This window comes from Odontesthes bonariensis, chromosome 10 (assembly GCF_027942865.1).
Source record: "Odontesthes bonariensis isolate fOdoBon6 chromosome 10, fOdoBon6.hap1, whole genome shotgun sequence".
NCBI classification, from domain to species: domain Eukaryota; kingdom Metazoa; phylum Chordata; class Actinopteri; order Atheriniformes; family Atherinopsidae; genus Odontesthes; species Odontesthes bonariensis.
The window spans coordinates 14,075,668-14,100,989 of NC_134515.1; the positions used below are offsets into that span (position 1 = coordinate 14,075,668).

Consider the following 25,322-nt stretch of genomic DNA (forward strand, 5'->3'; position numbering starts at 1 on the left):
AGAACAAGTCTTGTTGTTTTGACAAGTGGATATGTCTAGTAAATCTATCACTTTGTTGTGTGGCCCCCCGTCCCTTAGAAGTTGCTCTTAGACCCTCAGCCATTGTTGATCATTTCTTCGAGTGCTTCGGCGACACTGCAGACCTAATGTAAACCAAGTAACTGTACCCCGAGACACAGTTGACATCATAATATTTCTCTTCTCAGCATGTACCAAACAAAACCAGGCCAATGATTCAAAGAGACACACATACTAAGAACATAATTGATCAATTTTAATTACAAATCAATTTAAAATATACAAGGTCTAACACAGCCAAATTGACTCAGAATGTGTTAAAATCTGCCTCTCCTCCATTTCCGTTCTACCACTCAGGGAGTTGTCTTGAGGATCTGTGCGGCCTGGGAGACCAAAGAGTGGAATGAAATGTTGAAAAGGGGAAATATGTCTCTGCTCTCCCAGTCTGGGGTTTTGGGTTTTACAATTCTGTGTGGTCTTTCTGAGATTAAGTGGCAGCAAAGGGAGTGGTGTTTAACAGAAAATGAAGTGGTGTGATTACTAAAACACGGGGAGATCTCAGGGAGTATAGCCTTTGAGCCAGAATTGAAAATCCCAGCATAAATACCCTGGGTCAGGGCAAGCTGGTGAAAACAAAAGCTTCCAATGTTCCTTTTAGTAATCTTTGATTGTTGAGAGAAAATTTGCTGACCACAAATATTCTCCCCAGTAATCTGTACACACAGTTAAAACATTTGACATCTTTCTTGGAGTACATTTTAAACACAGTATTACTACTTTTTCTGAGGCACATGAATCATTATCATAAACAAACAGGCACACTGCCAAGCCCTCTGGCAGCCTGTCTTTGCCTTCACAATTCACAATACCAAGACTGATTTCCCTTTGAGTATGGTGATTTATCTGGAGCATACAACAGGAAGGCATTGTGCTTCCAGTAACAGCTCGAGAGTTCAATAGCAGGTAAACGTACAACAGCTAAGTCACTTCCCACAAGAGTCATACAAGTGTAGCCTGCTACTGGTTAAGAAATCACATCAGGTCTGGCATGTTTAAGTTTTACTCTGACTTCTCATATTTGGATAACAAATCTACTGACCTCTCTAAAATGGATTTTTCCTGTCATTTCTGAGTGAACTGGGCAAAAGGAAACAGTGAGAAGCAAAAGCAGTAAGTTAATCACAGGCTTCATATAATTTTAATTATGGTTTGATTTTCAGCTCTATTTTTTAAGAAAATGTTGGGATTCCTGCAAACCACAAATTCACAATTTCTTAGGGTTTCTACAAAAGAGCCCAGTATTATACCGACTCTTTAATGAAGTGGTTACATAAGGCTGCATTTTAAGCCAAACCACAACCTTTTCCTTACTCAAACACAGTTTTTTTTTTTACGTAATCAGAAACCACCTTTGGTCTAAACAATACAGTAAGAAGAAGGCTAAGAGAAAAATGAAACCGCTTCAAATCTTCCAATCTGTAAATCATCCCAGTTTAAGAATTTATTTGTTCCTTTTCCCCATGAAGATATTCTCCCTTAATGTGTTGGTGTTTTACTAATATTTTGTTATTTTGTACTCCTGTGCTTTCTGTGTTGATTGGTTAGGTTCATCTTAGGTTTCCGTTTCGTTTAATGTCTTATGTACTTGTTTCATTTCCTCAGTCTGTTTCTGGGGTCGTCTCAGTCCCTGCACACCTGGATTCATTTAGCCCACTGCCACGCAAGGCCTTTATTTGTCATTAGTTCCCTCTGAGTAAATGCCCCCGGTTTCTTTTGTTCCGTGCCAGATTTCCGTGGTCATCTTTTTATTCTGTGTCACGATTCCGTCCACATTTAGTTTATTTCTATCAGGTTCATGCAAAGTTTTCTTAGACACCTGCTTAGCAGCACCTTAAGTTTACTTTACAGTTTAATAAAGTAAATTTGTTCTTCCTCTGGAAGCTTCACTGCTTTTGATTCCTCTTCTCCATACATCCGTGACAGATTAAATAATCAATGTGTTTTTTTTTTGCATATTATCATTGGTGGTCTAGTTCTGGTTCTTATGTTGCTCTCGTCACTGGGAATTTTATCATCTTTTTCTTTTTGTACAATATCAGTAAATGTGTGATTAAGCATGATGATGATGTGTGCTCCAAGACACAGGGTCTTTAAGCTTAAGGTTTTCCTATGGGACAATTAAATATGTCTTATCTCATCTTAAGAGACAGTGGACTCAAGCCCAGGTCATCCTGTAGAGGAGTCTATGACGTACTAGACTAGACCCCTGTCGGCCTGCTAATGTGGACTTCATAAATAATGTACTTTTTTGACTTTGCTTTTTTTGATCTTTAAAATATTGCTAAGATCAGTATATCATGACATCTACGCTAAAAATATCCTTGGACATCATAGTGGGCTCAGACTTTTAAATTAAATAAACATTTAGCTTGTAGAAATTTGTATGGCAACTTTTTTATTTTGGTTCTGATTTATTTACAAAAAGTATTCCAATTTGACTGATTAAAACGTAACTTCTTAGTCACATTGTTTCTTGTATTTTACAGCTATTTTGGTGAAATTTTAAGGTATTTTCAGCTGTAATCAACCATTCTTTTTACCCCTTAGAAAGGATCCATTGTGACTAACCTGTGCGAGTGACATAAGACAAATTTTACAAGAAAGGAGTGATTATTAGTGTGTCTGCATTAGCAACAGCATGTGGACTATTAGTTCCTCTATCTAACTGTACGTCAAAAGGAATCATTATCGCTTCAAAACGTTTCTTTGCAACGTTAAGATGACAAGTCTCCTTATATTTCTCAGTCCCTGCAAAACTGACACCAATGAGGTGCTAGGTAACAGCTACAAGCTAAATTAGAGTAAAAATACATACTATTAACTAGAAGTCTCCATACTAAGGTTTGGAGATGCAGAAATCTGGAGAGATCACTAAATTTGAATTGTTGTAAGGTCAGCTCTACTGTGTGCTCAGAGTCACTGTCATCATAAGGCTTTAACTTTATGCACAGTGAAGTTTGAGACACCAGGATGGGACGCAGAAAGTCTGAGTCACCAGTGCTCAGAGGAATTTATGGATGTGGTCACTAGCCACAATCATCAATGTCCTTGGGGCGCAGTGGTACAGTTAACAAGGAACTAACAGCAATGGAGACTGCATCAGTCAAACATGTTTAATGATGGCTGACATGGCTACAGAGAGGCAGGTTTGGACACTGTAGTTTCCAGTATAAACAGCAATGTTCAATAGATAACTTTCTGATTCTGTAATACTAACAGGAAACAAAGACCTACACAAACACACACACACACACACACACACACACACACACACAACATGAAAGCAGTTCAAAGCTGGACAGCTAAATGAACTGGTCTATTTGGTCTCTGCAGCTGTTTGATCTTCAAATAAGTTTTCTTGACTGATTTCCAGAAAGTACTGATGATGTTCAGTCATGGTAAGAAACTCCTGCCAAATAGAATGAGAGGATTTTTCCCAATATCCACCATTTTAGTAGAGAAAACCACAAACGCTGGCAGAGATTAGAAATGCACGAAACATTTACCAAATTTGCAGCATATTTTTCTGATTAATATTTTTAAAAGCAGCGAAAACTCATATAGAGGAGCTGCTGCTAAGTCAAATACAGAGATCAATGTTTCACCATCACCACTGCATTAAAGTTAAGAATAGTTCAAAACAGATTTACAGTCTCAGCTTGGAAACATTGACATTTGGCATCCGCATTTAATAGTAGTGAAATGGCATTAGATATTCTGGAACTGCTTCATTCAGCTGGTTCAGCACAGTCAACAAGCAAGATGTTTATCCATCCATATACTGTACAAATTTTATCGGTCTTGAAGGGATTACCTCTAATTTAACACAAATGTGCAAATAGTGGTTAAATATGACAGAGGGGCTGGAAAGTGGTGTGGCGGTGAATCAAATGTCTGTGTCCTCACAGCAAGCCATGTTGAATCTCTGGGCCTTTCTGTGTGGAGTTCTTTCTGGATGAGCTGGCTTCCTTCCACAATGCTAAAAAGAAATGTTTGATTAATTTGTGATTCTACACCTACTCTAGAAGTAAGCTTGCATGGTTGTTTGTTTTGCATGTCTTTGTGTTGGCCCTGTGATGGAGGGGTGACCCGTTCAGGGTGAACTCGGCCTCTGGCCCGAAAGTAACTCAAATAGACTCCAGCCCCCCGTGACGCTGAATAGGGTTAAGTGGGTATAAAAAAATATCAGAAATAAAATGTTAAAAATTTCCAAAGCCTGTCTCGACATTGTGAGGTCGTCATTTCAGTTTCTGATGCTGAAGTGATAAACAAATGAAATCTCCTTTAATAGGGACGTTGACTTAAAGCCTGAATGTTTTTCTACTGGTCTTTTAATATCTCGCAGAGATTCGATGAGATTAAAATTAAACAGAACCTTTGAAAGTGAGACCTTGACATAAAGACAGTAACTGACACAATCAGCGTTGCCATGAGAGGACAAAGTCCAAAACCGAGTGCATAAATTCATTTTTGGAAACCACATACAGAATGAAAATTCTCTTAATTACAGTCAAACTGTAATTTATTTTCCATATTTTGTTGATGTTCTTTTTTTTTTTGGCGCATTATATTACATTATGAAGTGTCACGAATTAGCACAGTTTCACCCATAATGTGGAAAAGCAAAACTGGTCCAGAGCTCAGAATGTTGCCATATTGTCCATTTTATATCATGCAACACTGTCTCAAAAGTGGACAAATCTAAGAACTATAACTTTCAGAAATGCTTTGAAGGAAATGGTAGGATGCCGAAGGTGGTGTTATACCATTGCCTGTCACACCATTACATTTTGGACATTTGGACAAATGTCCTCATTACAAATTTTCTGGTGAGGCTGGGATAAAAAGTTATATCACAAGCAGGGATGTCATAAGCTGATCTGATTATCAAGCGAGTTGCTAACAGAACATGTAAACAAATGAAGCAGAAAAATGTGTTAACAGCCAGAGCAAGACGGTGCATGTTTGGCTGAAGTCACTAAATGCCTTCCCTCTGCCTGGTATTTATTTGTCTGAACTGTGATTAATGATCATGGTGGTCATGAGGTTGTGACTCTAGGAGGAAACGCTATCAGTGAAAACATGTTGAAGGTGGTTGACACTTGTCAGCAGAAGGTCGTGAACATATAGACAAAGAGATAAAAGAAAAGAGATTAAAAACTACATCCCTTTATTCTTTTTTTTAACTAATGTTTTCATTATGATGTATGTACACATTTAAGAGAGCCAAGCTGTGTTGAGAAAGGCAAGATGCATGTTTTTCTCTTATCTATATCCAAGCAATGCATACAAATCTTAGCCTGCACTTACTTTTGCCATTAAAAGGTAAGTAATTCTTAGTTTGGAAGTCTCTGTCTGTCTCATTTCCGAAACTCCATATGCCTCATTGCATCACCAAGTACATAAACACACACTCTCATACAGAAAAGTAAAAAGAAACAATGTAAAGAATGTAATCTTTCAACCTTCGGTTTGTGTCTGTGTTAAACAGACCAGCACAGCAAACATATGAGATGTAACCCATGCGGCCGTGTGTATGTCAGTGTGTTCAGTGTGTGAGTCTCTTGCACTGAAAATGCTACAAAGTACAGCAGTAATCTAGCCTGGCTGACGCGTCCACAATCTCGATGAGATGGTGGTCTGGGAACTAGGTGTGCATTTTCTCGTATTTGAGGCGTGGTTTACGAATGCCTAGAGCCGTTTATTGGGCGCTACGAATGTCTATCAAATGGCGTCTGGTTCTTCCCACGCTGCTGTAGACAACAAAGCAAGGCTGCTCAATTTCTCCATTGATAAAATAAATTCACAACTATACAACATAAACATTCATGTAGAATATAGCATATACTTTGTTGTCTACAGTAGTAGATCAACCCTCATCTTACATTGAAGCTCCCAGATCAAGGAAGTGACGTCGATGCAGCTTTAGCAGCAGAGAAGCTATTAGGCTTGTGTTAATAATAATAAACTCCTGGACTATGTACAAACTTCCAAATGCATCGTTTTGTGAGTACAGACCATATTTGTACTACTGTAGAAGTTTGGTGTCATGGCATGTGATTTTAGTGTGGTAATTTTGGAGATACTGCCAGGGTCCATTAGCGCTTGTACTAAGCTATTCGGAATAACTCAGTAACTCGGCTGATGTTCAGCCAATATCAGAAAAACGTGGCTGGATGTCACGGTTCAAATGACCCTAGGGTGAATCTACTCCGAAACACTTTCTAAGGCTGCATCGAACGGTAACGTTGTGTCCACTGCCATGTTGGATTAACACTCTACAAGCTTCGGTGTAGCGCATAGACGTCGTCATCGTCTTGCTGCCCCCCCCCCCCCCGTTCTGTGATTGGTTCCCAAACTCAGACAAAAATAAGGGCGGTGGTTTCCAGGCTGACTTTGCAGTGAGAATGAAATCGAGCGCAAAGCAGCATGGGAATTCCCAGGCTAGCAGTAATCCATGTGACAATAAGAAGTCACAGAAAACAGGATCCGTGAAGGAATGCCAAAAGATGTCTGTGCAGCTTAACAAAAGCTGGCAAACATCTCAATCCATTTAAAGCAAACACACAGTCTTTATGACTCTTTTTGTGCAAGTAAGTTAAGGTGACACACGAGCAAAGACCTCAGTAAAAACGCATTGTGCCTCCTCTCCGCTGCAGATAGTAGAACAGCACACACACACACACACACACACACACACACACACACACACACACACGTAACACTGTGTGAGCTCTGTGAGCAGCACATAGGAAACACTTAATAAAACTGATATAAGACACCCCAGACACACCTGCCACTTCAAAAACACAGAACATACACGTACACACACGTACACACACAAAGTCTAACTCGTTCCAGATGGAAGTGGCTGTCAGGATTCTTGCTGTGAGCACAAGAAGGTACAAAAATTACAGCGCTTTTATATCTTACAACAGTGTGTATTCACTGAATCAAGAGTACGGCAACAGCATTCATGTATTCTAAGCAAAACTAAAGCCGCTCAGAGATTCTCCTCCAACTGGGATAAAATAAAAGAAAATGTCCCACATCAAGAAAAAGAAAAGCTTTTATTTTCTCTTTCCCTTAATTTATTACCTGATCCTGTTTAATCAGATTGTCTCAATGAAGAACAAATACAGAGAAGAATATAAGTTAAAGTTTTGATGGAGAAATGTGACTCCTGAATCTGACTTGAAGGGTGACTCGGAGGTGTAATGTTGTCATAAACATGACTTGTGTGCTGACATGAACAAATTAAAGGGCATTTTTTCCCCACTAAATTTCATTAAGTTAGAATTACTCTCAACTTCTGGGGCTTGGAAGAAAAAGCTTTTGGACAAAACAAAGTACCAGTGTAGACTAGTGTACATTCTACACCGGATTAAAGAGAAACCCGTATGCTCCCGTTGCTCTCACTCACAGTAATGCCACTGAAACCACCATTAAAGACCCTGCATGCTCAGGACACCACCTGTTTCAGGTACAGTGTAGACCTGACGGAGGGGACAGAATAATCCGCACACAAAGACTGCTTCATCAACATCTTTTTTTTTTTAAATGTTGAAAGAACTCGAACAGTTTGGTCCTTCCTGTCCTTTTTCTTACTCTTTGTTTTCTAAACCTACACAAGCACATACAATCGAACACCCTCTCATTTAAATAACTTCAGTTAGAAAATGCAATGATCAGCTGAAACATTGGTCTTTCCCTGCTGCTCCACTATAAATGTTGTCAACTTAATTAACAACAAAACTGACCACTGGATCTTGTTTAGGATGTGACGAAGTAGAGATAAAAGAGCTATTTTGTAGGGCAGTGTAAGCAGTACAACACAACACAGCACCAAGGTGTTACAATATCCCATTCATTGCATACACAGTACTGCCAGAGGAACCTTCGGCTCTTTTCTTCATAAGTGGGAACTGTTGTTACACTGCCAAGTGTGAGAGGATATCTTTCATTATCATTTTCAAACTGCATAAAATGTCTTTCAGTAAAGTCAAGCAGAAAAAAAATCTAAACGGACCGGAAGATAAAGGAAAGACACTGCAACCCAGGTAGAGTGAGATGTAGAAATCAGCTGGTGAGCAATCCAAATCTTTCATCAGGATGACAAGCTGATGTCATAGAGAGAATGCTTCTCATGGAAGCAATTTATTGGCAAGGAGAGAGCTGTTCAACTGCTTAGCTCAGCACAAGCCCTTTACTTATAAAACTGTTGCAGTGTTTTTGGCAACATCAGACAGTAGGAGCTGAAGTTTCTGCAGAGAGGAATAAGGCAGACACAAGAATTAATTTGGGATAGGAAAAGTGCATGTTGGCGTGCAAGAAAATCAAATCAAAATTCTGCAGGCAGACAGGAAATAGGCAACATTGCCGGTTACAAAGTAGATGTAGAAAACAGGGCGAGCTAGTTGGCAGGCAGATGATCTCTGGAAAATGGAAATATGAGGGCAGTTACAGTACAGCTGAGGCAAGACAGGACAGGAAAACATCCAGAAAGAGGGAAAATGGAAACTGGAAGCTAGAGAGTGTCACTGGGTGTGTTCATATTAACTGCAATGGGAACTTTATAAGCCAGGAGAGCAGAAGCAGAATGAAAAGCACACAGCGATTCGATCTCGGTGGAGTTGAAAACATTTGAGACCCTGACAAATCTGAGAGCAGTGCAGATTTTTCAACTCACTGTCAAGCAATATAAATGTTTGAACAAACTCAGTTTTCCATTAAATAAACTATCCCCAATGATCTTTTAGGTGAAATATGTGAAAAGAGGCAGGACTAAACTGTTAAATCCTTACCTGTTCCTTCCCTTTCTGAATGCAGTCTTCTCTGTTACCAGGTAACGGGGGCCAGTAGATCTGTGAAGGAGGAGGAAAGGGAAAAAAGAGGGAACAGTGAAAGAAAAAGAAAAAGAGTGTGTTGATTAATGACCTCATAATTGTGAAATTATGCAAACAATCATCTTAAGCCCTATTCGGACGGGACTAGTTCAATGGGGGGACGTATGGTAATGTTGGTTAACCAGACGACGCCAGGGAGAAGAAATGACCTATTCGGACGGGACAAGAAATCCCTGTAATATTCATCTAACATGGGAGGGGTTTTCTTGAATATAAAGCATTCTGCTCCAAAATTATTGTATACAAACGCAGAAGACTTTTTTGTTTGTTTACCTGAATGATAAGTATTACTAAAACGTATTGTACAGTATAACAGAAGATTTATTCATTTTTGACCTTAATGTAAAGTACTGCTCACCAAAAGTTTTGCTCAGGATACTTATTTTACCTGAATGTAAAGTATAGTTTAAAAAAAGGATTGCACAACGAAACTTAAGTGTAATTTTCTATTTTACACCTAATTGTTTCTGTCTTTAAAAGGATGTGACGATATATTCCGTACTTATTACCGAGGGTCGCATTCGCACGGGATTAGTATTACCTATGGTAGATACTCCGGACCGTTTCACAGGAGGTAGAATTCTCGGCAAAGTTTACCGACATACTCCGCTATCTTTACTGACATGGCGCGTTCGGACGGGACTAGATTTCCCGGTTATTATTACTTTACCCCAGGTCCCCCCATTAAACTAGTCCCGTCCGAATAGGGCTTTATTCAGCCACACTACAAAATGCAATTGCTTTGAGGGAGCCACGCAAGTTTTGTGGGATGCAATCAAAACATTACAATCAGCCTTGGTGTCATTAAATGTGAATTATTCTGAAGAAAAATGAAAGTTTTTCAGAAATTAGAACCAAATTGAGCAAAGCAGATCCTCAAACCGATGATGTACCAAAGGCTGAGCAACGAGCAGCCAAAGACGGAACTTTTGGCCGGTAAATCTGAAACCTTGTTTGAAACAAGACAGATGTATTACTCTGATCTTAACTCCAGAGGCCTTCGCCAATGAACACATTCTCACTGACTGAGATTTTGAATATGGCAGGAAAAGACAATTCTTTTGTGGTTCTCACGAATGACATTGTCTTCATGCAAAGACAAAGTATTAATGAGAGAAAAGTTAGTATTCAAAAGTGTACAACCATAATTCCCACAATCATTATTCTCAATTACTTATTCCGTCTCATCTTTTGCAGTCTTTTTGATTTTCTTACATTGAAAATTCATCCTGCTGTTGCGTCAACATGTTTTACACAGTAAAGTCATTGCCCCTTCTTCGTATTCTTATATTTCAAGAGAATTAAAAATGGACCTGACACAATGGAACTAGTTTTCACACTGCTCTCTGTGCTTATAACATGAAATGAAATTGTCTTTGAAGAGTAAAGCCCAAAATAATCTCTGTTGAACTTCAATGACGTAGGTAAAACTGCTGTTTTGTGCAGACTGCCTAAGACAATAAGTCTTTGTCTGGTCTAAAAGGAAACTGCCATTTGTTTTGGCTAACCAGGAGAAAAGCAACCAGGGGAAATCAAATGATCCTGACTGACATTATTTTGACTCATTGTGCGTATGGACTGTATTGTATATACATGTAGCTGCAATGATATTAAAGAGAGAGTATGAATCAGAAGCAGTAAAGTGCCTTGTTGGCTTAAAAAGAGCCACATTCTCTTCTTGAACTTATCACAAGTACTTCATGTCAGCAGTAAAACTGTAAGAGAGATTGTATCTCCTCTGTCATAAATCTGGAATCAAAACAGTCTTGGACTGTAAATCAGAATGACTGACAACTGGCCTCCAATATTACAAATCTGAGTCACTTTAGACATTTCTATGTGCATATAATATGTGACACTGAAGCAAGAAACTAGTTTAACCTTTGGCCTTCTAAATTCTGAGGGCTTTCTGGGAAGCCTTTTATTTCAATGTCAATGTATCCCTCCAGCAGAGTTTCAAAGAATTGTAGAACCAATGGAAAAGCTCATGATACTGTTCTCTCAGCATGTGGCTCACTAAGACACCTGAAATATGTTTATTTGTAGTTTATAGATTTATTGTTGTTATAACCTGTTATGTGTGAAAAATGTGTAAAAATGTCTCTTTCACTGGGGGTAATGCTCTGGAGTCTTTAATGTTAGGGACTGTAGGGATTGTGGGGATAGGAGGGGACAAAAATTCACCAGTTTAGTAGTTAGGGAAGATGTGTCTTTGATCATAGTGTGTGCTGTCCAGTAATCGACATGGATGTGTGGATATGTGAATTTGACAACAACAGTGTAAAGTTCTTTGAAATCACTATGGTAAGAAAAGAAAATATGTAGTACATTTAGTGCTGAATGGGTGATCTTTGCAGGCATATTTTGGTACCTAGACCAGCTCTTAGTGTTTTTGTTCACCTAAATTAGCAACCGTTTTTCTTGGATATTACCCTCGTATCCAAACCAAACTAAAAAGCCAATACATTTTGAAGTAAAACATTATTGTAACCAGATTTTATTTTCTTTCAGTGCGTGAGGATGCTTTGCATTCTGGCCATCCAGCTCAAAATATATGCATATTTTTTACAGATTTATAAAGCTAAGTGTATGTATGGTTTTATAAACCTATATGCGCATGCACATCACCTGCCGGAGGTTTGACAATCTCCGTTTGCACATAAAATATAAAAATTCTTGTATTTTCTAAGTCAGCCTAGTACATGTAGACTGAAACATGCCATGAGGATGAAACACGGGCAGGTTTGCTTAGTTTAATTATTGAGCTGAAACAATGTAAAACTCTGTAAAAAAAAAAAAGTGGCCCCAAAGAGAAACATTCAATTTCAACACACACTCTGCCTTTATCAACACTCCACTTCGAACACAGTATTCTTTTCAGGCCAGGGGGATTACTCTGGAGTTAAGCAATGCTAAGTAAGCTGGGCTAGATGCCATCTCTAGAATCACCAAGGCAGCACACCTCACTCGATTCAATGAACGTAAGCAAACACTGTAGAAAGTAAACCAGTTGTCTGAACGTGCTGAAACATATGAAACGTCTGTGATAGCCAATCACATTTCCAGGCTTAAAAGCAAGACTGAACATTTCCTATAGAACAACCAAAGGTAGGATATCAAATAGCAATCAAATGTGTTTATCTTTCAGCACGGGCAAAGTGGAACATTTTTTTTATATCATATGAAATATTTGCAATGAAATGGATCGCCAGTTTGTTTTAATTTTTCAGAGTAATTACCATCAAGGGAATTTCTATACCTTGAATAAGAGGGGTGGAAACAGTTCTGGGTGGATACAGGCTGCATGGTTTGTTAATGCCGCCTGACTTTTAAGCTAAATCCTGTTGTTGGTAATTACATTTATTTCCCATAACAACATTGTTGGTCAGGTTTTGAGTGGAAAGGTTGATAAACTAGGTTTAAATGCCAGATATAAAAGCAGAGTTTGAGCTGGAGGACCAAAGATTAGTTTACCGGATTAAAGTCTCGTTATTGTAGTTATTAAACTTCACTCTTTTAAATAATTGAATAGAAATACCAGAAAACTTCAACTTCAGGCCAAAGGTATACTTTCCAAATATGCTGGATTACTCTTTCAATTTGCAAATGACCTCAAATTTCACAAAATGATGCAAGGATCAGCTGAGATGCTTACAGCTTTTAAACGAGGATGGTGGTTGTCATAGTAATATTAACATAAACATGATTTACTTAGACAAATAACCCACCGTGTGAAGACAAACACTGTCTGAATAATCTTGTGTTTTTTTCCTCTGTTTGTTTTTGGAGATGTTTTATCAGCAGATGTGTGTCCATTAATAAACTTTTCTTTCCTGAGCTGACGAAGCTGGTTCTGACAGACACATGGTGTGTTAGAATTCTGACAGCTTACAGCACACTAGAATGTCAACAAGCTGACCGTATGCGTGACCGTAAGCAGAGACATATCACAGTGAGAGGAAGCGAGAACTGAGGGAGAAGTAAGAGGTGGACATCTGTTGTTTTTGTGTTCTTGAATTCTCCATTCACACATGCACTCTGTGTCATCACAGCCTCTTCCACCCGTCACAAGTAGCCACACTTTACCTACACACAATGCAGATCTTACTAAAGTGCTGGCGCATGCTGGGGCTTTTAGTTTCAGACTTATTTTTGTCCTGTACAATCCAGGAAACACATGTTGGTGAATTGAAATGCTGTTTTAATGTGAACCAATTTCCTTGATGACAACATTTTCCAACAAAAACACACTGAAATCTCTTGAGATAATTCTCCCTAACTCCACAAATCATACCAAGACTCATCAGGGTCTACTGTTCCACAGAATAAATTACACAAATTATTGATTTAGTTCTAATGGGAGATATAAATCTCTCCTTTGCTTTTAAAATGCCATATCAAGGCTTCTTGAATTAAGCCGAGGCATCACTACTCTCCATCTATAACTTCCTCTTGGTTTTTATATTGATTTTACAATCTGATTCTTCACCTTAAAGGCCTGGTATGGCCTTGCCTCCAAATACATGTCAGCCTTACTGACATGATACGTTCCCTCCCAACCATTCAGATCCACAGATTCTATCCTGCTAACTGTTCCCAGGTTACAGCTTTGGCAAAGGGTCGTTGGGTCTTTTCCATTAGAGCCCAAACACTGAAACTGTTTGCTTACTGATCTCAGGCACATCATGTCTGTTACTACAATATATATAGTTCCTCCATAAAACTTTACTCCCTGTGAAAGCCTTTGGCAATGTCACTGATATATTTATCACTCATAATATCATTGTATTCTTGGGAACATCCATCTAATCCATCCACACTAATCTACACCTCTACACAAATTACACATTTATGCACAGATTTGTGTGACTGTATAATGGCAATATCCATTAATTACAGTCCTTACAGAATGCTGCAATCACTGTAGTGTGAAGAATGATTACACAATGAAATCATAATGACATTCTAACATCATTTCTTGCTTTTCTTTCTTGTTGTTTGTCCGACTCTTGCTTGAGAGGAAATCTGGATCGTACTGTAAAGAAATTCACCTTTCATGTCTCTCTGTTTTTGCTTTAACAGCATCACCACTGTGTTTAACAGGACTCAATGAGCAAAGCAAGTACATGTGCAGATTAAAAGCAAAGTACTGTGCTTGACAGATTTATGAGTATCTGCACTTTTACAGGTGTTCCTACATCAGGAAGGGTAGACATGTTTTGGCAAAGGAAGTGAGACATAAAATTTGACAGAAGTTTAGATTAAAAGGCCCCTGTTCATAAAGCAAGAACTGGTGGTGCAGACAGATATACTGTATGTCATTTTTTGGTTGAGAGTTACAAATCTATCCTCCAAAAATGTGTAATCTGGGTCTTTTCTTAGTTTTTTTTGTTTGAATACTTTATATATATATATATATATATATATATATATATATATATATATATATATATATATATATATATATATATATATATATATATATATATATATATATATTAACCATTCCCCCCCTGGGCAGTTGTATAAAATGACAGATGTCATTCATCCTCCACATTTTTGCCTGATTTATAATAAAGAATGTTTAAACAGATGTTCCACACAGGGAGAATTCTGAGGGGAAAAAAAGGAAAAAAAAAAACAGCATATTTTAAGTCATGTAGACTCATAACAACCTAAATAAGTACAAAATGATAAATACAGTAAATACTTCCCTCTCCATAATCACATCAGAGCTCTAGATCGAATAACAAATTGTTGCCTGTGTTCAGAAACCTTACCTCTTTGGATTCACTGCTGACAGGACCCAGCATGAGAGAATATAAAACGTCCTTCCCTCCCAGGAAGAGCCGGTCACGGTACTCATCCAGAAAGACGGTGCTAAGAGAGAGCTGGCCATGATGACCACTGAAGATGGATGACCTGTTAGTGGACAGCAGGTCTGCAGAGAGAGAGAGGAGAGGGGGGGTGAGCTCTGGTGACTAAAAACATTTTTTTAACCATTGCCCCAGTTCTGTTAATGTGCATGTTGACTCAGTGAGAATATTCTCTTTCCATAACATTTCATGAGATTCAATATCCTCTCATGCTGTTGATCCAGCACACTAATTTGTACCAAGAAACATGAACACATCCATCATTTTGAGTTTGCATGATGCATCTAAATGTTGAGGTTGAGGGTTTAAAGATAGTCCATGGAATATTATCACCACATACTCCTTTTGCTTATAATCTTTGCCTCTTTAACTGTTAATCTTCAGCCTTTTGTAATGTAACAAATTTTAAATTGTCTCCTTAGTCCGATGACAATCAAACCTGTCACATGAGATGGAAGTCATCCATAGAAACAGTTTGCAAAAGGGCATTTTCAAAAAATAAAATAGACAAATAAATAAGGAGTTAGGTAATTAGATAAAGCATCTTTCAATCAAGACAAGGGCAAACTTTATCTGATTAAATGAACCAAGTAGTACCACACAAAACTAGTCAGTACTATTACAGGAGGCTGACTGACATTAACCTTTGGTTTTGGGACAAAATTTGATATCTTGGAGCATCGCAATGTGACAGTCTACACGTTTACATGTCAGAACAAAAAAGAGAATTATTCTATTAATCAAACCAAAACCAAAGTTAAAAATACATGAATGCATGTTAGTCAAATCAAAATCTGACAAAAATGAAGCTCTGAAAGCCAGACTAACACACCCAGTGGTGTTGGAGGTCCAATAACACCTGCACATACATGCTCAATTTGACTCAAATGAGCCTAGATGCTCCTCACATGCTCCACAATTCCATCTTTTTAAATATTCTTTATTTAAAAAACATAGGATGGTTGAACAGAGCTGAATTCTCAATAAAATTGCAAGTTGCAGTCATTTAAAAAATTCCCAGAGTGTCACTTTGCTCAAATAAAATTCGGATTTTATAACCACAGCATTATCTGACAGTCTCCAGTCAAGAAACACGTCTCTCCAGTGAATTCAGCTATACTCACATGTACAATGAACTCCCACTGTTAGCTCACACAGTCCAAAGCGTCGCAGCATCGAACATATTTCAGTCCATAATTATGAAATTCTACTCCTGCGTATGTATACTCGGTGGTGCAGTTAAATGGCCTGGATGAACTGTAACCATGGCTCAACTCAACTGTGTATTTAAACGCGCTGAATTGTTGCTAACACATTCTTCTAACAATATTTACAGTACCAAAAAAAAAATGGTCAACACGGTGTGTTTAAATTCTAATTGAATGTAAGAAAAATGGGCAATAATTCATTAAAAATATCAAGATAACTAATCCACAGCAATCTGGCAGCAGCTTCAAAGTCGAAAGGTTGATGCGCCGGCTCTGCAGGAGTGGTGGGGATTGGGTTGAATTGAAGTTCAGCTAGACACAGGGTGTCTCCTCTCAATCCTTTACACACACACAATAGAGTATACACATAGCCATAAGCCCACTGCATCTCAGTCTCTTAAAACTTAGATGTCACGCAAACATGTTTCAAGCCTGACTACTTTTTTGTCCTGTATCATCTTCTTTATCACCTGGTTTCTTTCCCTTTCTGTCAAGGTAAAGATATCAGGAGAGAAGTGTGAGAGAAGACACCATTGGAATGTCAAACTCCTGGCTGAATCGGCTTTCTGCCCATCTCTCATCATTCATCCGTCACACTTTTTGCCACTCAAGCCAATACACACAGGCCAAAATGCAGATACAAACACACACACATGGTGAGAAAGGGGCTTAAGTCACTCACCACTGAGGAAGGGTATTGACAGAGAAGTCCAAGGGCCCCATGACACCTTGTCCATCAATGGGGCCTTGCAGACATACACACACATTTGATCTGTTTTTGTTAGAGATTTCTTTTTCTCACACTCATAAACTTCCTTATAGACAAGTAAGGATTATTCTCAGTCATTTGCTTGTTTTAGATCACTTGATTTATTGTAGTGGTGACCACCTCTCAATCAGAGTCCTCAAGGACAGACTCCATCCCACAGCGACAATCTGCAGGGCAAAGCAGGTAGAGCCGGTGGGTAGATGAATACTTTGTTGTTTAACTTGTAAAAGTACAGAGAGTAATGCATTATCACAAACTTCCAATTTTTTGGTTTGGAGACGTTAAAGGCACATACTGGTACTTTTAAATGAATAATTTCAAGTAATATTTCTAAATCAAATCTTAGTAAATACATTATATTATCATTATATTTGACTATGAAAAGCACACAATCAAATTTTTCTTTTTTAACTCTTTCATCAGACAGACACAACCTTAAGGAACACAAATTCATTTAAACATGCTCATCCCGGACCAGTGCAGAAGAAACTGCTGCAATGTTGTAAAAAAAAAAAAAAAAACTCTTTTTTTAACGATTAAAAACTTTATCATCTTTTACTCCGTTCCAGATTCATATCAGAATGAAATTCTGGTGAAACCGTCTTCTGCTGAGGCTTACCAATATTGAAGACTAATAAATATTGATACATTGATGATAAATCCTCCTTAGACAGAATTGAGAGGAATAGTTGTGTAGGAAAGATTTTTGACTTGAATACAAAACTTTAAAGCTGTTGGCAAGGAGGAGATTGATAAAATGGGGAGGTACCAGGGATACAAAAGAAAGAGAGGGAGTAAGACAAAGTTGGAGAACAAAAGATAGAGTTGGAAATAGAAGATGAGTAATGCAACAGTTAGCAGCTGGAAAGAATAAGAAAATAATGTGTGGGAAGAGGAACAGGCGGGGAAGCTAGTGGGTGCAATAATGATTTCTGATGGATTTGTTGGACTTGACGGGTAAGAAGAAAAATATGATGGAAAACCCTAAAGAGGAGCACCTGTAGTCCATGCAGATGCACACCGACCATGGAAGGTTTTCTGGCTGACAAATATTACTTGGTTCTAAAGCATCAAAGGAGCAAAATAGCAGTAGTTTGTAATAAATAGTTTTAATAAACGTACTCACAAACTGCATGAAATGCTTGTTGACTGAATAATTTAAAGAATTTAGCCAGAAAATCTTGTTTGACAACAAAAATGTTTTAATTAACCTTATAGTACCTGGTGTGTGATGTTAGTTATATTTTATGCAAATTTATTTGACAACATCGGCATTATGGTGGCAACTTCAGCTCATAGGTCAGAATAAATATTCTACAGCCCCTGTAAACACACTGTAAAAGAGACTTTTGATAGTTTACTCAGTCCGGAGGTGTGACTGCCTGTGATTACATTGCATGTATTTGTAGCTCAAACCGTGTTAATTATTTTAAAAAAAATGGTAAGAATATCACCAGCTCCTCAAATTATTCCTGACCATGTATGGATTTTGAATATGACCAAAAGCAATGGCATGGCTAAGTATTTACACATATGTGATTGAAAAGCCCAGTCTTTACACAAAGGAACATTTCTGTGCGTACAAATCCTTAAATGGATCTCATTCTGTTGTTTGTGGTCATATTCAGGGGATAAATTGTTATGACACAAGAGGGGAAATTTGCATTTTTGGGGGGTGGGGGGTTGTTAAAGTGGGCTAACCAGCATTTGGAGTAAGCCTCAAGTGGCCATTTAAAGAGTTAAATTTTGGCACTTCCGCTTTGGCTTGATGTTACAACCCCATGGTTTTCTGCCAAAAGTCATGGCAGGATAAAGAAATCAGTAATTCTATTATATTGCTTATCAGCATAACATGTAGAGACCTCTTCACATCTTCAGCCAACTGTTAGTCTCCACAAGCTTAACTCTGTCCAAGCAGCTTTGAGCCACAAGATGACCTTCATTCTGAGAGCGACTGTGGCAAACTTACAAGTGTCATAAGAATGTGGTTAAGGGAGGACCAAAACGCAGACAGCAGGCAGGAGATTAGAACAGATGATACTTTAATGAGAGTTACAAAACAAAGGCACTGCAGAGCAGGAAATCCAAAATGGCTCGAACAAACATCCAACGTTAATCCAAAAGGACTGAGAACAACAACCCAAGCCGGGGTAAACAGGCAGAATACAAGGATGTAACACAGGACAATGAAACACAAGAGGTATATATACACACACACTGAGGTGAGCAATCAAAAACAATGAGTAATCAGCAAGTGAGACCTGGGGTGAAACTACAGCAGGAAGCCAAACTCGACAAAATTCACTGGGAAAATACACAAACAAACTAGAACAGAAAGTAAAACTAACTAAGACTAAACATAGAAACTCAAAAGGCAATACTCAACAAAACCTATTGACCTTCACAACAAGAGCGTGGGCTCAGTGAGTATACTTGTGGTGTGAGTGTTTAACAAATAATGTTGGAGTTGGGATGAGATCTAATGTTCATAACACACTTCTTTGTTTTGATAACAAATATTATGAAGAATGGATACGGTTTGGTTACTCTAAGGCATAATTATGAAATGCTTGTGTGTCCCTAATATTCAAAAATGAAGATGAAAAGCAAGTAAAAAAATAGCTTATCCCTTGTGCATTCCTCAACAACTCTCAAAGCTATGGGGTATCTATTTGCTTAGCAGTTCATACACATTCAAATAAACTCCTATTTCCTTTATGATTAGTCAGTATGCCAAATCACAAAATAAGTACTTACAAACTGAAATATACACACTTGTTTTTAACTCTGCTCTGCATTGGGAACGTATATCTTCTCTGCTTGTTGTTCTCATGATTCTTGGGAGCAATATTACGCATTATGGCTAGTGTAAGTTCTCTAAATCAGAAAATCTAAATGTGTTGTTAATCCTTTTCCATCTGTAACACCGATATATCAACATGACTACTGTACATTACATGTATACATTTTTAAAACTGTTTTCCCATCCTATGGTTTTCTTAGGTTCAGTGAGGCTACTAAAGATTCCGCTCATAATTCCATCAGACATACAACTGTGTGTTTCTTCAAGTGTCTCTTCACTAAAGACACACCCATGATCTTTTTAAAAAAAAAAAAAAATTATAAAGGAAGCCACATTAAGTTGCAAAGAGCAGATAAGACAGTCAGGAGGCCAGACATGAGAAAGTATACATAATCCAGTAAAAAAAATGTTAACTCAAACTTCCTATGCAGGTTCCTGATACTAAATCTCATTCCTACATAAGAAAATTCAGTGGCAACAGTCTTTAGGATTTTATCATGGGCAAAAAAAAAAAAAAAAAGAGCTCCTCCTATCTGGTCTCCCAGCCTGTGCAGTGAAACCTCTGCAGATGGTCCAGAAGAACGTGGCGACGCGTCTGGTCTTCAATCAGCCTAAAAGAGCACACGTCACCCCTCTGTTCGTTGAGCTCCACTGGCTACCCTTAGCTGCCCGCATCAAATTCAAGTCACTGATGTTAGCATACAAAGTGCTTAATGGTATGGCTCCCATCTACTTGAATGCTCTTCCAAAGGCTTATGTCACGACTCGGTCACTCCACTCGTCACAGGATTGTCGTCTCGCAGTTCCTACACCACGTTCAAGACAATCCAGACTCTTTTCATGAGTTGTTCCACGATGGTGGAATGACCTACCTAGTGCAACCAGAACAGGGGCGTCCCCGTCTATCTTCAAGAAACTCTTGAAGACCCAGCTCTTCAGAGAGCATCTCCTATCCTAGCACTTACCCTGTACTTCCCTGCCCCCTCTACTGCACTCTCTCTTTCTGTACTTCCCTCTATGCCTGCACTCTATTTCTACACTGTCACCCCTGTCGCCTCTGACAGAGTCTGACTAGTGGTTTTCCTTCTATGTATCTTATTGTTAGCTTTGATATTAGCTGTAATGTTATATCCTCATTTGTAAGTTGCTTTAGATAAAAGCGTCTGCTGAATGCATAAACATAATCATAAGGAAGGAGGAGGTGAAGAACTAAATGGCTTGGATTTCGATTATTTTTTATTTTTTTAACCTTACCTACTGAATGCAACTTGTGTGACAGGAGAAGAGTCTAGCAGGGAAACATTTTGCATCTAAAATGCCCCCAATTGTTGTATGAAGCCACAGCGCTGCAGTCAAGACCACAGTCTGGTTTGTCTCCAGGGTCAAACCTCTTTGCTCCAGATAAACAACAGTCGCTCAGTCAGTAGAAGGCTTCATTATTTGAGCTTTAGCATAGCTTAATGTTGGGATGAAAATTTTGTATCTAATTTTACACTAGAAGGGCGCATGAGGTAAGTTTTTTGCTGCATAATCCATAAAGTTGATTTTGACAAATCATTTGATCACTATGTTAGCCCCAACAATGTGTAGGTTCCGGTTTAGTGTAATTTCATCCATAAATTGTGAGATTATTCATCTAATCCCCCTGCAAAGCTGAAGCTTTATAATCTTCTTTTTATTGCAGAATTTGTTCTCTTGAGTTTGCTCTGTCACATATACAAGACCCATAAGCAGATCCCTGCATGATGTCTCCTTCTCTTCCTTTCAGCCTTCAAATCTCATAAATCATTCACATGTATACACATATTTCCTTCAAACCAAAACAAAAATGTAAGCACATAAATATTACAGCACACGCACACACAGACACATATGCACACGCAAACACAGAGGAAAGGTAACAGCTTCCATCTGTAGCTTGTTATCGCTCCACGGTGGAAATCACACCAACGGCTCACTTCTCATCAAACTCTTTGACTCCTGCTGACTATCCATCCCCACCTCTCTTCTATCTATCTGTTTAACTTCTCCTAACTCTCCATCATACTATGTCTATTCATCTTTAATGCCCTCTTGTTTCTCATCTTTTGAAGTCGCTTTTAAATACCATATCTTCTGTTTCATCTTGTGTCTGTCTATCCGTTTTCCTGACTCTCTCCCGATTTGCAACTTGATCTTTCTCCTTCGTGTTTCTTTTTATCCATCTTGTACCCACAGACCATGTTGCAAAAACCTGACGGCATCCATGGTGAAACATCTGTCTCCAATGTGTATCATTTCCCTAAAGGCAGCTGGTCGACGCTGCATAGACAAACAAGCAGCCGTGCCAAACCAAAGTGACACGCGAAACAGCATCTGGTTTTCACTGTGTCAAACCTCAGCTAGCAGTCAAAGCAACTGTAGAGATGTGTATGTAATAATTAATTTAGAGATTTGTTTACATTGTCAGCGTTCTGCTTAGCTGTGCTGCCCTGTCAAATCTAGGAGTGAGACATTCCAATATAAACTGCTGATTCTAAATGAATCTATATGAGAGCTTTCATGGACAATGCCTCACACAAGGACCAGTTAAATGTTATCAAACTTCTGAATGAAGATTCCAAGAACATCACTGAGATGAAATGGTCAATGCAATGAAACCCAGTGCAACTGTGAGGAAAGTGAGGGCAGCATTTGTACTGGAGAATTTGAACTTCCCCTCCAACAAGGAAGTTTGAAAAGTTTTCTGAGCAAACTTTAATCTGCACCTGTTATTTCCATCATATTTTATGGCCTCTTTGCAGGGAGTTTGGACGTTCTTTTTGTCTGCGTAGGTGTCCCCTTTGATCTAAAAACATAGAGTTTAGGTTTTTGGTGACTATAGATCACATGCAGAAGTATCCAGGTAGAACGCTACATCCTGGCCAGTGCAAACAAGAAGATGAATGGACAGATTAACGGCCAGAGCGCTCATTATTCTGCCAACATGAAGTTCCCTAAAGGAACAGTCAGTATGATTCTCACATTATTCGTTATCAAGCACCCACAAGAGATTGAAAAAAAAAAAAACAGTTGAATACAAAAGTTTGGGCATCCCAGTCAAAATGTCTGTTTCTGTGATTAGTGATTAAAAAACCTGATTTCATTTGAAAAATAAATTCTTCTATTACATCTTTTGCAAAATAATGAAAAACAACCTAAGACATACATTTGGTAACCCTGCATGTAACACCACCTTTAGCAAATATCATAGCTTAAAAAAAAAAAAAAAAAAAAAACTTTTCAGCCAATTACTTCTTGTACGAAGTAGAAGTAGAAGAGAAACAAATCTCTGTAGGATTCTTATACTGCTTTTTCTCAGTGCTGTCAATTCACAAATTGTTAATGATGTTTAGGGCTTTGATGGTGAGAGTCGTACCATAACCCACAGCTTGCACCTCTTTTCACCTCCGCTGTGGATTTTGAGTTGGGTTTAGGGTCACCATCCTGTTGCAGAAACCATCGTCTTTTTTTATTTCATACTTAATAAAATCCATTCTTCCCTGAACCAGTGAAATGTCCCCTGTGGCACTGGCTGCAACACAAGGCCAAAGTGTAATGGAGCATACTTAAGTTCGAAGAATTATTCTTTTAGTCCTCAAAATATGCTTTTGCTCACTGTGTCCACAAATTCCTCTTGTGGAGATGTCACTGCACAGTAGAGCAGTGCGCCACCACTCCAGAGTTTGATCTTCCTGCGCTCATTTTCTAATATTCCTACAAGCGGCTCCCTCATTTTCTATCCCCCACACCTATTATTAATCATATTACGTAAAGAAACACCTACCAGACTTATGCTTTGCTATTTTTGATTAAAAATTCCTCTGCTTTGCATCATCAATGATTATCACGTTATATACCTACTGCTTAGTTTTTATATAGTTTTGCACAATTTGGCTTTTAATGATTATCACAAAACAAAACAAAAAACAGCCATACAATCTATTTGGGGTTTGAGAACTTTGTTAAAATTATGGTATCTAAAATGTAAGATCTCTCAGTGAGCTCGAACTTTTACATGCAGCTCCTCTTCCTCTTTTTCCTTCTTCTAAAAGTGAACAAAGCAAAAATAATTCACCACTCTAAATTGTTGATGACTTGCTTTCATCCAACTCACACAGCTAAAAAAGCCCATTGAAATATTGTGCATAACGTCAAACTGTATTTTGAATAAGTAAACAATCTGTTGCTCAAAAAAAAAATCTCAAGAGACACCGATGCCGATGCTGCAGTATTGCATGCTTCAGATCAAAGTCATGAATTCAAAAATACAGCTAAAAAAGAAACAGACAATGGACAGTAGAGGGGTTTCCCTGTGTAAAAACATGCAGCAGTGGTTACATGTGGGTCTTGTTATGTTTTACTGGAATTCTCTTGAAGTGAAGGACAATTAAGCAAGCCACAAATACTAGTTTGTACAAGTTATATACACAGCTAAACTCTAGGACCATCAAACAAAAGAGTTTGGCGAAGAGCTTCAGAAGGTACTAATAAAAATGTTTTTTTTAAAAAAGACTTAATTTGAATTAAATAGTTTTATTTGCAGCAAATACTCTAACGGATACCATTTAAAAACTCCAGCTGATATATTCATGGCTGCATTTAGCAAAAAAAAAAAAAGGTTGGAATTAAGGATTTCCCTGCAAGGCATTTTTAGAAGTCACAAAAAAAGACTAAGATTAACTGATACAGTGCCAAAGAATAACAAAGAACCCCTAATCTTGTGCTGACATCTCTAATGTACAAATTGCCCATAGGCACAGTTTAAGCTATGTAAAACTGAAGACAGCTTTATGCATATTTGTAGGCACATGCACATACACGATCAGTATCAGTGTTATTGCTGGCTTAGTAGGAGAGAGGGACACATCTGAAGCCTATTAGACCCCTGTAAAGCATACCAGAGACACATACATACACACCATCATGAATCAATAAGTTCAGTCACACCTATTCACATCTGAACAGTCAAAACTCGCCGTCAGGCTTTTTTCTCAAAATATTGCTCTTTTACATTTTATTTTCTTGAGCTCTGACACACAAACACACTCACAAAGTTTCATTAGACTCATTACACCGCTGACAGACTTCCCAGGGTATCATTAGATCTCGGCTGTATATTATTGCAGAGTGTCAAATATTTCTGGAATCTGCTGTGTGCACAAAAAGCAACCTCACATCCAATCACCACGCCCACTCCTCCTCCTCTTCCCAGTCTCATATTGCCTCTCATCCCCTGAATTTAGCCTAATGGGCATAGTTTTTGGAGAGGCATGTATCAGAGCCGAAAAATCACTTAGATGGTGGATCCCTTTCTGGTCTAAATTTCTCCTGTTTTCATTTTTTTTTTTTCTTTTTTTTTTTTTTTTAATGTGGGCAAATTTTCCTTGCCAAGTATCAATGTATGCAAGAGTTAATTATAGAATTGAGGTAATATTAAACATGTCTGAGCAATGAGGTATTTGGAGATGAGAACAGACAGTCTATATACTAATAAACAGAGTTTTAACACCAAATACAGTTTGATCAATCTTTGAGATGGCAAACATAATATGTACAAATATTTGTGGTCCACAAACTATGAGTCATAAAGACTTGTTTCATTTCCTCTTCTTGCAGTGTCTCTTGCAGGGAAAATATGACTTATGTAGTGATATTTCTCAT

At 38.2% G+C, this 25,322-nt stretch overlaps 1 protein-coding gene across 1 annotated transcript in view; it reads right to left on the minus strand.

Moving 5' to 3' along the window:
• The window catches only part of sema3bl (sema domain, immunoglobulin domain (Ig), short basic domain, secreted, (semaphorin) 3bl), a 66,012-nt gene that overhangs the window by 28,627 nt on the left and 12,063 nt on the right, over positions 1-25,322 (minus strand). Inside the window, exons 2-3 of the mRNA XM_075476351.1 lie at positions 14,765-14,925; positions 8,883-8,942 (exon numbers count right to left, since the gene is read on the minus strand). Of these exons, the coding sequence (XP_075332466.1) occupies positions 8,883-8,942; positions 14,765-14,925 (221 nt within the window). The remainder of the gene's footprint in view (positions 1-8,882; positions 8,943-14,764; positions 14,926-25,322) is intronic.